We start from the raw sequence: 18,154 nt of genomic DNA, 5'->3' as shown, positions 1-18,154 counted from the left end.
ATAGTGGCAGGTTGCCTCTGCAATGGCAGGTTGCCTCAGCAATGGCGGGCTGCCTCCATGATGGTCAGACTGCCTCCGTAGTGGTGGAGTGTCTCAGTAATGGCAGACGCCCCTTCCCCACAGAGCTGGACCATCCCGGGTTCAGCTGTGCTTGTTGTGAAACTCTCAAGCCAGAGCGTTTTTGATTACTGTTTTTTTTTTTTTTGTGGGGGGGTTTGGACCAGCCAAGCCTGATCACCTGGCTCCCTGATTCAGAGTCTTTTTGTTGTTGTTGTTGAATGGTCTACTCTCTCCCAGTGTTCCAGTGGCCTGTTGAAAAAGTGCCGGGATCTCCTGTGCCGCGATTCACTGAGCCGGCTGCAACAGCAGGCACTGAGATTCTTGGTGGTTTTTTTGCCTAGGAATCTCCTGGCCTGGTTTGCTATTTCAGATGAATGGGCGACTCTGCCGTCTCAGGGCTCCAATTGCCAGCTAAGAGGGCACCCGGACCAGTGTCTTTTTTACAGAGAACCGCCACGCCAGGGCGCAGGCAAAGCAGCCACGTGAGCTGAAACAGCTGCGCTGGCTGAAACAGCCAGGCTGGTGACCCGTGGGGCTCCTCCGCCTGGGAATCTCCTGGTCTGTGGGCAATAAAAATCCTTCTGGAAATGCGGCATCCACTCACCCTCTGCACTTTCAGTGGGAGCTGCAATCCTGATCTGTTCCTAGTCAGCCATCTTCCCCTAATCTCCCAACTTTTATTTATTTTTTTTTTGAGATGGAGTCTTGCTCTGATGCCAGGCTGGAGTACAATGGTGAGATCTCAACTCACTGTAACCTCTGCCTCCCAGGTTCAAGCGATTCCTCTGCCTCAGCCTCCTGAGTAGCTGGGACTACAGGCATGCACCACCACGCTCAGCTAATTTTTTGTGTTTTGGTAGAGACGGGTTTCACCATGTTGGTCAGGCTGGTCTGGATCTCCTGATCTTGTGATCCACCTGCCTCAATCCCTCAAAGTTCTGGGATTTCAGGCATGTGTCACCACACCTGGCCTTATTTCACCTTTTAAGTTCGGGGTACATGTGCAGGATGTGCAGGTTTGTTACCTAGTTGAAAATGTGCCATGCTGTTTAGCTGCACATATCATCCCATCTACTAGATATTAAGCCCAGCATCCTTTAGCTATTCTTCCTGATCCTTTCCCACCTTCCACTCTCCAACCTTCAACAGGCTCCAGTGTGTGTTGTCCCCCCATGTGTCTATGTGTTCTTATCATTCAGCTCCCACTTATAAGTGAGAATATGTGGTATTTGATTTTCCTTTCCTGCGTTAGTTTGCTGAGGATAATGTCTTCCATTTCCATCTGTATCCCTGCAAAGAACATAATCTCATTTCTTTTATGGCTGCATAGTATGCCATGATGTATATGTACCACATTTTCTTTATCCAGTCTATCCTGGATGGCCATTTAGGTTGATTCCATGTCTTTGCTATTATGACTAGTGCTGCAATAAATATATGTGTGCATGTGTCTTTATTACATAATGATTTATATTCCTTCCGGTATATACTCAGTAATGGATTCATGAGTCAAATGGTATTTCTGCGTCTAGGTCTTTGAGGAATTGCCACCCTCTTCCAGAAAATTTGAACTAATTTACACTCATGTGAACAGTGTAAAAGTGTTTCTTTTTCTTTACAACCTTGCCAGCATTTGTTGTTTATTGACTTTTTAATAATAGCCATTCAAACTGATAAAAGACACTATCTCATTGTGGTTTTGACTTGCATTTCTCTAATGACCAGTGATGTTGAACTCTTTTTCATGTTTCTTGGCCACATATATGTCTTCCTATGAGAAGTGTCTGTTCATGTCCTTTGCCCACATTATAATGTTTTTTTTTTTTCTTGTAAATTTGTTTATGTTCCTTGTAGGTACTGGATAGGAGACCTTTGCCAGATGCATAGATTGTAAAAATTTTCTGCCATTCTGTAGGTTGTCTGTTTACTCTGTTGATCATTTCTTTTGCTATGCAAAAGTTCTTTAGTTTAATTAGATCCCATTTGTCAATTTTTGGTTTTGTTGCAATTGCTTTTGTCATCTTTCTCATGAAATCATTGCCAATGCCTATATCCTGAATGGTACTGCCTAGCTTGTGTTCCAGGGTTTTTTAGGTCTGAGTTTTACATTTACATCTTTAATACATCTTGAGTTAATTTTTGTATATGGTATAAGAAAGGGATCCTGTTTCATTCTTCTGCATATGGCTAGCCAGTTCTCCTAGCACCATTTGTTAAATAGGCAATCCTTTACTCATTTTCTTGTTTTTGTTAGATCAGATGGTTGTAGGTGTGTGGTCTTATTTCTGGGTTCTCTATGCTGTTCTATTGGTCTATGTGTCTGTTCTTATAACACTACCATGCTGTTTTAGTTACTGTAGCCTTATTATATGGTTTGTTGTACAGATTATTTCATCTGTACAACAGGTATTAAGCCTAGTACCTATTAGTTATTCTTCCTGATCCTCTCCATCCTCTGATAGGCCTCAGTGTGTGTTGTTCCCTTCTATATGTCCATGCTTTCTTATCATTTAGCTCCCACTTGTAAGTGAGAACATGTGGTATTCGATTTTCTGTTCCTGTGTTAGTTTGCTAAGGATAATGGCCCCCAGCTCCATCCATGTCCCTGCAAAGGACATAATCTCCTTCTTTTTTATGGCTGCATAGTATTTAGAATGATTTATATTCCTTTGGGTATATACCCAGTAATGAAATTGCTAGGTCTAATGGTATTCCTGTCTTTGGGTCTTTGAGGAAACACTGCACTATTTTCCACAATGGCTGAACTAATTTACACTCCTACCAACAGTGTATAAGTGTTTCTCTTTCTCCAAAACCTCACCAGCATCTATTATTTTTTGACTTTTTAATAATAGCCACTCCTACTGGTATAAGATGATATCTCATTGTGATTTTGATTTGCATTTCTCTAATGATCACGGATGTTGAGGTTTTTTTTTATTTTTTCTTTCAAAAATTGCCTGTTCATTTCCTTTGCCCAATATTTATGGAGTTATTGGTGTTTTTCTTCTAGTACATTTCTTTAAGTTTTCTATAGATGCTAGATATTAAGCCTTTGTCAGATGCATAGTTTACAAAATTTGTCTCCCATTCTGTAGATTTTTTGTTTACTCTATTAATAGTTTCCTATGCTGTGCAGAAGCTCTTTAGTTTAATTAGATTCTATTTGTCAATTTTTGGTTTTGTTGCAGTTGCTGTGGCATCTTTATTATGAAATTTTTGCTCCTGCCTGTGTCCTGAATGGTACTGCCTAGCTTGTCTTCCAGGGTTTTTATAGTTTTGGGTTTTACATTTAAGTCTTTAATCCATCTTGAGTTAATTTTTGTATATGGCGTAAAGAGGGGGTCAAGTTTCATTCTTCTGCATATGGCTAGTTAGTTATCTCATTGCCATTTATTAAATAGATAATTATTTCCTCTTTGCTTCTTTTTGTTAGGTTTGTTGAAGATGAGATAGTTGTAGGTCTATGGTCTTATTTCTGGGGTCTCTATTCTGTTCCATTTGTCTAGGTGTCAGTTTTTCTATTAGTACCATGCTGTTTTGGTTACTGTAGCCCTGTAGTAGAGTTTGAAGTCAAGGAGCAAGAATGATGCCTTCAGCTTTGGTTTTGTTTTTATTTTTGTCTTTTGTTTGTTTGATTTTTGCTTATGATTGGCTTGCTATTTATTCTCTTTTTTGGTTCCATATGAATTTTAAGATCATTTTCTCCGGTACTGTGAAGAATGTTAATGATAGTTTAATAGGAATAGTATTGAATTTATAAACTGCTTTGGGCAGCATGACCATTTTAAGAATATTGATTCTTTCTATCCATGAACATGGGATGTTTTTCCATTTGTTTGTATCATCTCTGATTTCTTTGAACAGTGGTTTGTGGTTCTTCTTGTAGAGATCTTTCACCTACCTAGTTAGCTGTATCCTAGGTATTTTCTTTTTTTTGTGACAATTGTGAATATGGGCCCACTTATGACTTGGCTCTTGGCTTGACTATTATTGGTGTATAGGAATGCTAGTGATTTTGGCATATTGATTTTGTATCCTAAAATTTTGCTGAAATTGTTTATCAGTTTAAGAAACATTTGGAACGAGATCCTGGGGTTTCTAGATATAGGATCATGTTATCTGAAAACAGGGATTGCTTGACTTCCTCTTTAGATACCTTTTTTCACTTGCCTGATTGCCTTGCTAGAACCTTCAATAGTATTTTGAATAGGAGTGGTGAAAGAGAGCATCCTTATCTAGTGGTAGTTTTAAGGAGGTTTTCCTACTGTTTTCTCTTTTGCACTGTTCTAATGAGAACTTTGCTGTAATTCTACCTTTCTTCCTCACTATATAATGTATTTTCCCCATGCCTTGGGCACTTTTATGATATATTATATTGGGTTATGATATATTTGGGGGACTGTATTAGATTTCCAGGACTGCCATAACAAAATACCACAAACTAAGCACTTAATCAACAGAAATGTATACTTCACAGTTCTGGATAAAATAGCATTCTGAAATCAAGACGAACAGAGTTGTTCCTCTTGAGGGCTATGAAAGATAATCCCTTCTCTGCCTTTGCCCTAGCTTCTGTTGGTTTACTAGCAATCTTTGGCATTTCTTGTCTTATGGATACATTACCCCAATTTTTACCTTTCTGTTCACATGAAGTTCTTTCTGTGTCTCTGTCACTGTATCTAAATACCTTCTTTTAATAAGAACACCATTTATATTGAAAGTGCAAAACCATATTTCCCTCTCTGATCAAGTATCAAAAGTCTAGCTTTTGGTTCTTATATATTGCCCCAAAACTTGATGATCAGCCTAGATATCATGCTTCATATTCTGTTTTGGCTTTAACTTCTTTCAAATTCTGACACTGTGACTTTTAACCATATTTATTACAGGGTAATAGGAAAGGATATTTATTAGTTTATTTTTCATATTGCTAAATCTCTGTTTTCAGTCACATATATACAAACATGTACACAATCTTGTTTTTCTTTTAGATGTGCATTATATACATTTTCTAGTTATAAATTTACATTTATATAGAAAAATTGGACATGTTCTCAGATTTTTGCTTGTAATGATTAACAGCTAAGAAACATATCATAATTTATTTATCAAAGATAGATAATATGAAAAATACTTCGAGTCCACACTGTTAGCAACCATTTATTAATATCTTCTCACTTCAAATTTATTTTTTGTTTTCTTTTTGTCTTTGAGACAGGGTCTCACTCTGTGGCTGAGGATGGAGTACAGTGGTGCAATCATAGCTCACTGCAACCCCAGACTCCAGGGCTCAAGTCATCCTTGCCTTCTCATGAGTAGCTGGGACTGCAAGTGTGCATCACCTTGCTGGCTATTTTTAAACTTTTTTTTGTAGAAATGGAGTCTCACTATATTGCCCAGGCTGGTCTTGAATTCCTGGCCTTAAGCAATCCTCCTGCCTTGGCTTCCCAAAATGTTGGGATTACAGGTCTAAGCCACTGCACCTGGCCCAAAGTTCTTTTGTGTGATTGTGTCTGTATCTCTGGCTTCTGTCCTATCATTTCTTCACTTTACTCATTATACAAAACCTTTGGTAGGTCCCCATTCAGGCCCCCTATACATACACATGTTGTTGGGTCACTTCCCATACTTTATATCTCAGCCTAAATATCAATTCCACAAAGAAGATTTTATAACTACCTTATTTAACAACCTTTATACTCCTCCATAAAATTTTCTATTGGAGTACCTTATTTTCTTAAGAGCATGTGTAACAATCTATTTTTATATAGAAAGTTTATTGCAGATTATTGTTGTTTTCTCCTTGTCTATAATATAAGCTATAGATGTGAACAAATTATTTTTCTTTCACACATGCCATTATATTCCTATCGTCTATCACAATGTCTGACACATGAGTACACTGAGTTGATATCTATTAATTGAATGAATTAATGAAGTGAAATAAATTTGTTTCATTGCATCAGAAATACCATGTGTTCAAAGCTACAGAATTTTAGCATGGAAAATTTAAAATCAGAGAATATCACAATTTGTTTCATGCTTTTTAATCAATTATGGCAGATAAATAAGTGGCATACCAAAATAATTTTTGTGAAGTATGCTCAACATAAGAAGTATTAAAATAGAAAATATGATAAGATCAAAAATATTTCAAGTTATTACTTGCTTTTGTTTTCACACATAATAGTTTTCTCCTTAATGTCCTTTATTTTAGTATCCAGATGCTATAGGTTTGGAGGGATTTTCAGTTATTATAGCTCAACTGCTTGGCCTTAATGTAGGATTAACATATGATGATGTCACTCAGTGTTCCTGTATGAGAGCTACATGCATCATGAATCGTGAAGCGGTGTAAGATGTTTTCTTAATTAATTTTACTTATATTTTTATAAGGCTGTTTCCAAAATGCAATAAAGTTTTTAAACTTCTATTTGCAATACCACATAAATGGCTAGAAAGGTATATCACACTTGAAGAGATATCACACAAAAATTCTGTATACTTAGGGATATATACTATAGATTGATCTATATCTATGCACACACATGCACACACACACACACACCCCACTGACACCACATTCATATTCTTTTTTGTCATGTCCAATTTTTAAGTAGCGGTTTCAAAACTTAATTGTTTTGTACCTATCTTAAACAAAAATCTCATTTTGTAAGCAACACTTTTAATTTTCAGTTGAAAATTGTATGGTCCAAGTAGAAGATAATTTCTGAGTCCCTATTTATTTGTACACTAATTTTGTGTGAAGCGATTTCAGTGCCCAATATTTGTAGCTTTTTGCATGACAGTGCAAAAGTCTGGTGATACTTATTCATATTAAAACACAGTATTTTTAAATAGTAGTGAGAATTTGATTAAATAACATTATTCTGTGTAATATTTCTCTTACTTTTTCATGTTTGTTCCACACCAAATGGCTGTTAATATAAGCTAAAGCATTTCTCTTTGCTCTTAAACTTCCAACTCTGAAACTTTAGCAGCTCTGCATTTCTTTCCTTGGAGGCTTAGAGGACTACTCAGAACCTGTCATCTCAGATTTTGCTGTTTAAGTATTGCTGTCTCAGACACGACTGTCTAACATAGTGGTATAGTGCTCTCTAATACATAATTGTCTAATATGGTGCTGTCCAATAGAAATAAAATGTGAGTCACATATGTAATTTTTAATTTTCTAGAAGCTTTAACAATTAAAGGAATCAGATGAAATTAATTGTGGTAATATATTTTAATGATATAGCTTATGTAACCCAATAAATCCAAAATATTATCACTTTAACAAGTAACGAAAATAAAAATTGTGAATTGGTTATGTTATAGTCTAGCATGTATGTGTATTTGCATTGGGTATGGATTGTGAGACAAAGAACAGAGGCCAGGGTCACACCCGTGTTAGCCTTAGCAACTAAACGAATGCAGTATTCAGCAACTGAAGACAGACATGGTTGCGATAAGTAGTTCAATATCACATACTGTCTATTTGAAATATCTGTTACATCTATTAGACTTTTCTCCTAGATACTGTAGTAGAAATATGCCTGTGAACATGTAAATAAAGATCTCCCCGAGACTTATGTTTTAGTATAAAGTTTGGGTAATATAAAGTTTTGAAAATAAAAATTAATGAAGTTTATTTTTACATAATGCAAAAGTGCTATGTAGAAAAATATTGAAAGTAGAAGGAGAATAAAGAGGGGACACAATTGAAAATAGTGCTGTCAAGACAGATCTCTCTGGGAAGTAACATTTGAGCAGACGTCCCCCTGAAATGAAGGAAGAAAGCTTGAACTATACAACAGAAGAGCAACACACTGTGTAGAGGGAATAATAGATAGATTGTTAGATATAGAGATAGAGATATGTAAATACATAGATCTGTAGATACATAGATTTAACCACCATAACTTATTGCATTACTTTGATGGAAAAAATAGGTTTTCTTTTTAGAGAATGCTAAAGATAAGCAATATTGAAATTAAAAATTAATTATGGTTAGTTTAATCTCTGCTAAGGTATAGATACAGTGGTGGCTATCTTGTGATTTGCATGATTATGTTTGGAGTGTTGTTTGGATGTGGTTTTATTCACAAGGTGTATTTGCCTGAAGAATGTTATTTTATTTTAGGAGTGCCAGCGGTATAAAGATTTTTAGCAACTGCAGCATGCACGACTATAGATATTTTGTTTCAAAACTTGAAGTTAAATGCCTTCAGAAGTTTTCAAATTTGCAACCATTACATCAAAATCAACCAGTGTGTGGTAATGGGATTTTGGAATCCAATGAAGAATGTGACTGTGGTAATAAAGAGGTCAGTAACAAAAATTGAAACTTAAGCACAATTTGATGTCTCTGATAAAATGTAAAAAATGTTTGTCATGGTATATATAGAATGAAATATGCAATTATGCCATTAATTAATGACTAAAATATGATAATGAGGATGAGTTAAGATGTATGAATCATGTTTCCACCTCTCTCTCTCTCTGTCTCTCTCTCTCTCTCTATATATATATATGTATATAATTTTTTAAATTTTACTTTAGGTTCTAGGGTACATGTGCAGATTATGCAGGATTATCGCATAGGTACATACATGGCAATGCGGTTTGCTGCCTCCATCACCTACATTTCTCCCCATGCTATCCCTTCCGAACCTCCCCACCCTCCCACTATCCCTCCCCTGCCTCCCCAGCAGACCCTAGTGTGTGATGCTCCCCTCCTTTTGTCCATGTGTTCTCACTGTTCAACACCCATCTATGAATGAGAACATACAGTGTTTGATTTTCTGTTCTTGTGTCAGTTTGCTGAGAATGATGGTTTCCAGATTCATCCATGTCCCTACAAAGGACACAAACTTATCGTTTTTGATGACTGCATAGTATTATATGTTGTATATGTGCCACGTTTTCCTTGTCCGGTCTATCATTGATGGGCATTTGGGTTGATTCCAGGTCTTTGCTATTGTAAACAGTGCCACAATGAACATACGCGTGCCTGTGTCTTTATAATAGAGCAATTTATAATTTTTTGGATGTATACACAGTAATGGAATTGCTGGATCAACTGGAATTTCTATTTCTAGATCCTTGAGGAATCGCCACACTGTCTTCCACAATGGCTGAACTAATTTACTCTCCCACCAACAGTGTAAAACTATTCCTATTTCTCCCCATCCTCTCCAGCATGTCTCCTGCTTTTGTAATGATTGCCATTCTAACTGGCATGAGATGTTATCTCAATGTAGTTTTGATTTGCATTTCTCTAATGACCAGTGATGAAGAGCATTGTTTCATATGTTTGTTGGCCTCATATATGTCTTCATTTGAAAAGTGTCTGTTCATATCCTTCGCTCACTTTTGAATGGATTTGTTTGTTTTTTTCTTGTAAATCTGTTTTAGGTCTTTGTAGATTCTATTGTTTTAAACCACTAAGTTTGTGGTAACTTTTAACAGCAGTAATAGGACACAAACAAAATTATACTGAGTAGTACGTAAGTTATTTACTCTGATTTCTTAGTATACCACTGCTGAGATTTCCTTCTCAGAAACCTAAGTAAAAATAACATTGCATTAGGGAGTATTGAAAACAGAATAATGCTTCTGAAGAGTACCTTACATGCCCATCATCATTATAACCTGAACGTTGGTGGGCAGATGTTCTACTACAATTTTTCTTATTTGAATTGTGGAGAGGAGCACTTCATATATTCTCTAATCAACATTTTAAAATAATTTATTTTCAAAATTGAGGACAATATGAATAATAAATGTAAACAACACTTCACATTTCCAACTTGAGCTCTTGCTATAAAACATTTAAAATAGTTTTGGTGAATGAAAATATCTAAGTTAATATAGAAAGCCTCAGGGAAATTTGAGACAATTATAATCCTGTTTCTTCAAGTTAAAGAATTGATTAGATTTTTACATGAAAAATGGCCTAGAAATTCTCAATTTTCAAACATATTTTCTAAGGATCCCCTGATATTGAAATGACTAATTTTAAAAAGCAAATACTACAAATAGCAAGTATGTGTGTGACATATTATGAAAGAAAATCAAATTATAAACATTAAACTGTATAAAAGCAATAGCAACTACTAAAAATGTTAAAACTAAAAAGATGGGCAAGATATTCAACTTAATATAACCAATGAAGTGTTTCTGAAATATATAAAACAAAATACATGGAATATGTACATATCCATAGCCTATAAGCCTTTAATATACCTCTTTCAGGTTATCAAACAACTAATCGATTATCAGAAAATGTATAACAACAGTCACTAAAAAGCACAATGTAATAGCAAGGGAATTTTATAATGAATAAAAGAATATACATAATTTTCAAAATTCCATGGGTTATTTTAAAAATCAGTCATGCATTAGATCATGCTGAAAATAGTTATTTAAAAAATCTCAAAATAAACATGTATTCCCACAATATAATAAACCTGAATATTAACCTAAAACACATTGTCTCTGAATATCCACATGTGAAGGAAAAGAAATGCTTTATTTTTAAAGACATTTAAACTGAGGGGAAGGGTAAAGTCTTGAGCTTTTGTATGTGACTGAAGTTAATTTGTTATCAGTATAAAATAATTTATTGTAACTATAAGATGTCTTATTTAAGCCTTATGATAACCACAAAGCAAAAAACTATGGTAGGTGCCCAAATGAGAAAAAGATTAAAACTTAACACAAAAGAAAATCAGCAAATCACAAGGATAAACAACAAGAGAGGAAGCAAAGAACAAAAAGATCTGCAAAACAACCAAAAATCAACTACAAAAATTGGCAGTAGTAAATTCTTGCCTATAAATAGTTACTTTGAATATAAATGGATTAGATTATTGAATAAGAAGACACAGAGTAACTGAATGGACATTTTTAAATGATTAAATTATATGCTTCATCCAGGAGATCAACTTTAGCTTTAAGGATCCACATAGGCTGAAAGTAAAGGAATGGAAGAATATATTTCATGCAAATAGTAACCAAAAAAGAAAGGGGCAGCTATGTTAACAACAGATAAATAGACTTCAAGTTGGAAACAGTCACAAGAGACAACAAAAGACATTACTTAGTGAAAATGGTACAGTTCATCAAGAATACATAACAATTATAAATGTACCCAATAATAAAGTACCTAAATATATCAGAAAAGTATTAATGGGCATGAAGGGAGAAATAGATGGCCATACAATAATAGGAGAGGATTTTAATTATCCACTTTCAACAATGGACATGTCAATAAGACAGTAAATTAACAAGAAAGTAATGGAAGAGTTATTTTTAAAAGAATAATATGAACATTCTAGTCCTGTAATTAGGAAAATATAAAATAAGTATGAACAAAGTAATAATTTTAATAATAGCAAATGCAAACATTTATATTCAGTGAAATATTAATCCAATATTCTTCAAAAAGAGCTAAGCTACCAGCCCTGAAGTTGCCATCTTTAGAAAGACCTGCTTGTAAGGTTGGCCTTCAGTTCAGGTCTGGGAACTTGAAGTTTTAAATGTTCCATAGTTGATAGTGTTGATTTGCTTTCCTAGACTATGATGTTGAACAATTTAATTTATGATGGACACCTGATTCCTAATCTAGAATTTTGGTAATTATGACTGATCATTTAAGTACATGATCAGGATGCTGGTATGACCATACTCAAAAATGCTGAGTCTTAAATGGGTTTCCCTAGGCAGAAGCATTACATGCAATATTGCCTTTTTGCTAATAGAGAAGGGAGCATGCTCATTATGCTTTCTCTTAAACTGGGTTGATGAAATTTGTGTAAGGAATTTTGCAGACTTTATATGATATGTATTTTCCCCTTACTAATCTAGGTGTGTATTCTTGCTCTGCTGTTGTAATAAATCTTATATGCTAATCAAACTGTCTTCTAAGTCCTATAAACCTTTCTGGCTAATCATCATTCTCTGTGTGGTATTGGGGACCCTGGAAATATTGATGAATTAACTTTGGCATTGTTATTATGTAAAGCTAAAGAAACATGTAAGGGACATTTAGGAATGATAAAGAGAACATTAAAATATGAAGCATATTTAAGATATTAATACATTCTAATGTCTTCATAATATTGGTGATTTTATAATATAAATTTAAAGTATTAATTTATGAGAGTAGTCAGAAGTGTTACAATTATTGAAATATTAATAAATTACCAAAAATATATAACAAAGGTTTAAAGCATCTATGGAATATTTCTAATCTTGAGTAGTATTTGAGGGTTAAAAATTAACAAATTATTTTTATTCCTTTATCAAGCACAGTGTTGATTTTTTAGAGTGCATAATTGTGAATAATATAATGACTACCAGATTTAATTTATACTATGGCCTCAGCAGTTTTATCTGCTGGTGCATTTGCATGGTGAATGCAAATGCCAGCACAAAAGAAAAGTCAAATAACATCTAAGTATTATTAAGAAAAATGTTTTCACTTCATAGATCTACTGAAAATATTTTTGAGACTCCCTAAGACCTTTCAACTACGTTTGGAAAACTTCCCATTTAGACTAACTGATAGACAATAAAGACTCAATATTCAACTCATGACAGTAGTAAAGAAAAATTCAACAACACACACACACATGCACACAAAGTTTAACAAACATTGATGCAAATTTCTATAATATTAGCAACTAAATCCAGAAGAATAATCAGAATAAAAATATCTTAACCAAGTTAAGTTTACTCTGAGGAACACAAACTAAGTAAATGTATCCATTAGAGGATTACACTAAACAATTTTTTAAAACAAATGTATTCTTATCACAACTGATAGAGAAAAAAACTAAATACCCTTTCCTTAAAAAAACATGCTTGGGACCAGAACTTATCCTCAATTTGGGGAAACTTTCTGCCAGTAAATTACCAAATTTTATACATAGTAGTGAGTCATTACAAGCATATCCACCATATTTGACAGTAAGTAAGAATGACCATAATCATCACTGGAATGCATCAACTTAGAAAACATAGAAATGACTTTACTTACTGGAAAAAAAAAAAAAAAAGAAACATTTATTAACTGAACACAGAAATTTCTGCAAAATATAAAACAATCTTATGAAAATAATAAAACAAATGAGAATTCAGAATCAGGCTGAATATAAAAATGGGAGAGAAACTGAGACATGGGTCACCATCTGTGGAAGCCTGACCTGCAAACCCTGACTCAATGATAGATCAGTGAATGCACTCTCACACCATTATTAATGTTTCAATTGAACTAGGGATGGTGGTTGACTGCCTTCAGAAGGGAAAATGCAACCAGTCGACCCAGACCCTCTGTCTGTCCACACATTTATTCCCTTAAGATTTTACAACAGAGGTTCTAAGTTAACACACTTGTGGCTAATTAGCATGGTTAAAAGAGTGGTTATGTGACTGATAAAAGCTTTAGGTTCTGGGCCCAGAGTAAACACCATTAACAGGTAATTCCCCTTTGATTTCCCCCTGAGAGGGACATCCAGCACAATGTAAACATGAGTAAACAGAGTAGAGACAAAGGGATGTGGGGTAAACAGACTTAATTGGAAAAGTCTCTTCCCTATTTTCTCCCTAACTTAATGGACCAACTAGTTGCCTTTGGATTGCCCCAATAAAACCTTTTAGCATTCCAAAAGGTTTGAGACTATAATCTGTAACTTTCCCTAAATTTGTTCTGTAATATTTTGCCAACCACCTTGAGTGAATAGCAACAAGAAACAGTAATAGTATTGCCAAAAATGCAATAAATCATAAAATAAAAAAGTCAATTTACTACACTAGTAAAATTAAAACTATGTAAAATAACAAGAAAAGTTAATAAACACTTTTTAAAATAAATATTTCAAATACTTCAAAGAGCTGGATGATACAACAAAACTGAGAAAAACAAAAAACTCAAAAGCTAGCAGAAGACAAGAAATAACTAACATCAGAGCAGAACTGAAGGAGACAGAGACACAAAACACCCTAAAAAAATCAACAAATCCAGGAGCTGGATTTTCAAGAGATCGACAAAATAGACCACTAATAAAAAAGAAAAGAGAGAAGAATCAAATAGATGCAATAAAAAATGATAATGGGGACATCACCACTGATTCCACAGAAATACAAACTACCATCAGGGATTACTACAAACAACTGAATGCATACAAACCAGTAAATCTGGAAGAATTCCTTGACACTTGTGCTCTTCCAAGACTAAACCAGAAAGAAGTTGAAACCATGAATAGACCAATAACAAGGGCTGAATTTGAGGCAGCAATTATTAGTCTACCAACAAAAAGAAGTCCAGGTTCAGACAGGTTTGCAGCCAAATTCTACCAGACATACAAAGAGGAGCTGGTACCACCTTCTGAAACTATTCCAAACAATAAAAAAGAGGGAATCCTCCACAACTCATAAAGAGATTAACATCATCCTGATACCAATACCGGGCAGAGACTGAACAAAAAAAGAAAATTTCAGGCCAATATCCAGATGAACATCAACGCAAAAATCTTCAATAAAATATTGGCAATAGCAAATCAAAAAGCGTATTCATCACAATCAAGTAGGCTTCATTCTAGGGACCCAAGGATGGTTCAACATACGCAAGTCTATATATGTAATCCATCACATAAACAGAACCAAACACAAAAACCACAGGATTATCTCAGTAGATGCTGACAAGGCCTTCCACAAAATTCAACAGCCCTTTATGCTAAAAACCCTCAATAAACTAGGCATTGATGAAACGTGTCACAAAATAATCAAAGCTATTACAACAAACCAACAGCCAATATCATACTGAATGGGCAAAAGCTGAAAGCATTCCCTCTGAAATCTGACACAAGACAAGGATGCTCTCTCTCACCACTCCTATTCAATATAGTATTGGAAGTTATAGACAGAGCAATCAGGCAATAAAAATAAAGGGTATTCAATCAGGAAAAGAAGAATTCAAATTGTCTCTATTTTCAGAGGACATGACTGTACATTTAGAAGACCCCATCATCTTCTCTTCAAGGAGAACTACAAACCACTGCTCAAGGAAATAAGAGAGGATACAAACAGATGAAAAAACTTTCCATGCTCATGGCTGGGAAGAATTAATATTGTGAAAATGGCCATACTGCCCAAAGTAATTTATAGATTCAACAGTATCCCCATCAAGCTACCAATGACTTTCTTCACAGAACTGGAAAAAACCACTTCAAAGTTTATATGGAACCAAAAGAGAGCCTGCATAGCCAAAACAATTCTAAGCAAAAAGAACAAAACTGGAGGCATCACACTACGTGACTTCAAACTATACTACAAGGCCACAGTGATCAAAACAGTATGGTACTGGTACCAAAACAGAGAACAGAACAGAGGCCTCAGAAGCAACACCACACATCTACAATCATCTGATCTTTGACAAACCAGACAAAAACAAGCAATGGGGAAAGGATTCTCTGTTTAATAAATGGTGTTGGGAAAACTGACTAGCAATGTGCAAAAAGTAGAAACTGGACCCCTTCCTGATGCCTTACACTAAAATTAACTACAAATGGATTAAAGACTTAAACATAAGACCTAACACCATAAAAACCTTAGAAGAAAACCTAGGCAAAAACATTCAGGACATAGGCATAAGCAAGGACTTCATGGCTAAAACACCAAAAGCAATGGCAACAAAAGCCAAAATTGACAAATGGGACCTAATAAAACTCCAGAACTTCAGTACAGCAAAAGAAACAATCAACAGAATGGGAAAAAATTTTTGCAATCTACCCAAAGAACTAAAACAGATTTACAAGAAAACAAATAAACAAACCCATTCAAAAGTGGGCAAAGGATATGAACAGACACTTTCCAAAAGAAGACATCTAAGAGGCCAAACATGAAAAAATGCTCACCATCACTGGTCATTAGAGAAATGCAAAAATCAAACCCACATTGAGATACCATCACACACCAGTTAGAATGGCGATCATTAAAAAATCAGGAGACAACAGACGCTGGAGAGGATGTGGAGAAGTAGGAACACTTTTACACCCTTGGTGGGAATGTAAATTAGTTCAGCCATTGTGGAAGACAGTGTGGCAATTCCTCAAGGACCTAGAAATAGAAATACCATTCGACTCAGCAATCCCATTACTGGATATGTACCTAAACAATTATAAATCGTTCTATTATAAAGACACATGCACATTTATATTCATCGCGGTGCTGTTTACAATAGTGAATACTTGGAACCAATCCAAACATCCATCAACAATAGACTGGACAAAGAAAATGCGGCCCATATACACCATGGAATACTATGCAGCCATAAAAATTGATGAGTTTGTGTCCTTCATAGGGACATGGATGAGTTTGGAAATCATCATTCTCAGCAAACTGACACAAGAACAGAAAATCAAACACCACATGTTCCATAGGCGTGTGTTGAACAATGAGAACACATGTCGACAGGGAAGGGAATATCACACACTGTGGTCAGTTGGGGGAGCTAAGGGAGGGACAGTGGGGGTGGGGAAGATGGGGAGGGATAACGTAGGGAGAAATACCAGTTATAGGTGATTGGGGAGATGAAGGCAAGCAAACCACCTCGCCATGTATGTACCTATGCAACAATCCTTCATGATCTGCACATGTACCCCAGAAATTAAAGTACAATTAAAAAATAAAAATAAAAAAGCTTTTCTTTTTTGAAAAGGGAATGCTTAATGTCAAGCTACATGCAATTAAATCTCTATTAAGTCTCCATAAATATCTCCCCAAATTGAACTATTTTTCTACAAAAGCAGGTTCTAAATTTCATAGGGAAATAAAAACTAACCAAATACCCTTTAATAATTTGGAATAATAACCATGTAAAAAATGCTGTGATTAATGATATATGGTATTGGCAAAAGAATAAACAATAAGAACAATGAAAGAGATAGTCCATATTTTGATCATTATTGTATCAACTATACACAGAATACTGCCTGGCAAGTATCACATGATCAATAAATACTTGTTGATTGAATAAATGAAAGATACTGTAATTATCTTGATAGTAATATGTCATTTGTATCAGTGGGTAAGGAATGACTCTTCAGTATATTCAGAATACCCCAGATCTTATCATTATAACCATCCTACTGAAGTATTCCACAGTGCCTGGTGGTGTGTGTGCTTTGCTGCATCAAGCACTAAGCCTAATTTTTAACACTACAGATATGTTCTAGGTATTCTTTGTTGAAAGGGCATTGACACGTGTATTTTCATAAATATCCAACATTTTACACAAATGAAAGCTCTGTTTTGTGTATCCACTCACCCATACATGTGTGGATGCATGTACCTTATTTGTACCTGTGTTTGAATATATTATGATGGGTTATATTTGAACAAGTGTTCCACAGCATAGAGAGGAATACATTTTACAAAAAGTAAGACTGTCAGCCTTAAAATTAGCAAAAAATATATAAGAAAAAAAGTACTGATATTGTTTTAGACTCTTGGCATGGAGAAGGTCTTGATAATCAATACATAAAACTCAATAGTCCTAAGGAAACAGGAATATTACAAATTACTCAAATTGATAGGCACTTTTAACAGACCTATTATAGACGGCAAAGACATTATAAACATAAAGAAAAAAGAAAAGACAACTGGATATCATATAAAATCTTTTTCTATTATCTAATGGGAAGAGGGAAAGCAATCACTCCTGCTATGCATTTCTCACAATGTTATCTCTTCCCAACCTCCCCACCCCCCCCTATCCTTCCCCTACCCCCCCCCCCCCCCCCGCCCCCCTCTGCGATGCTCCCTTCCTTGTGTCCATGTGTTCTCATTGTCCAACAGCCACCTATGAGTGAGAACACATGGTGTTTGGTTTTCTGTTCTTGTGTCAGTTTGCTGAGAATGATGGTTTCCAGGTTCATCCATGCCCCTGCAAAGTGCATGAACTCATCGTTTTTTATGGCTGCATAGTCTCCCACAATGGTTGTACTAATTGACACTCACACCGATAGTGTAAAGGTGTTCCTATTTCTCCACATCCTCTCCAGCATCTCTTGTCTCCTGATTTTTT

The 18,154-nt window shown here is 35.1% G+C and overlaps 1 protein-coding gene across 7 annotated transcripts in view; it reads left to right on the top strand.

Annotated features, from left to right (window-relative positions):
* ADAM18 (ADAM metallopeptidase domain 18) overlaps nt 1-18,154 on the top strand; it is a 107,165-nt gene that overhangs the window by 39,001 nt on the left and 50,010 nt on the right. For all 7 annotated transcript variants that reach the window (XM_032288136.1, XM_032288135.1, XM_032288130.1 and 4 more), the window contains 2 exons: nt 6,281-6,417; nt 8,207-8,390. In XM_032288136.1, the coding sequence (XP_032144027.1) occupies nt 6,281-6,417; nt 8,207-8,390 (321 nt within the window). The remainder of the gene's footprint in view (nt 1-6,280; nt 6,418-8,206; nt 8,391-18,154) is intronic.

The sequence above is a fragment of the Sapajus apella genome, unplaced genomic scaffold, assembly GCF_009761245.1.
Source record: "Sapajus apella isolate SASKATOON/1434 unplaced genomic scaffold, GSC_monkey_1.0 scaffold21, whole genome shotgun sequence".
In the NCBI taxonomy this organism is placed as follows: Eukaryota; Metazoa; Chordata; class Mammalia; order Primates; family Cebidae; genus Sapajus; species Sapajus apella.
This window is presented reverse-complemented; position numbering and strand designations above follow the sequence as displayed.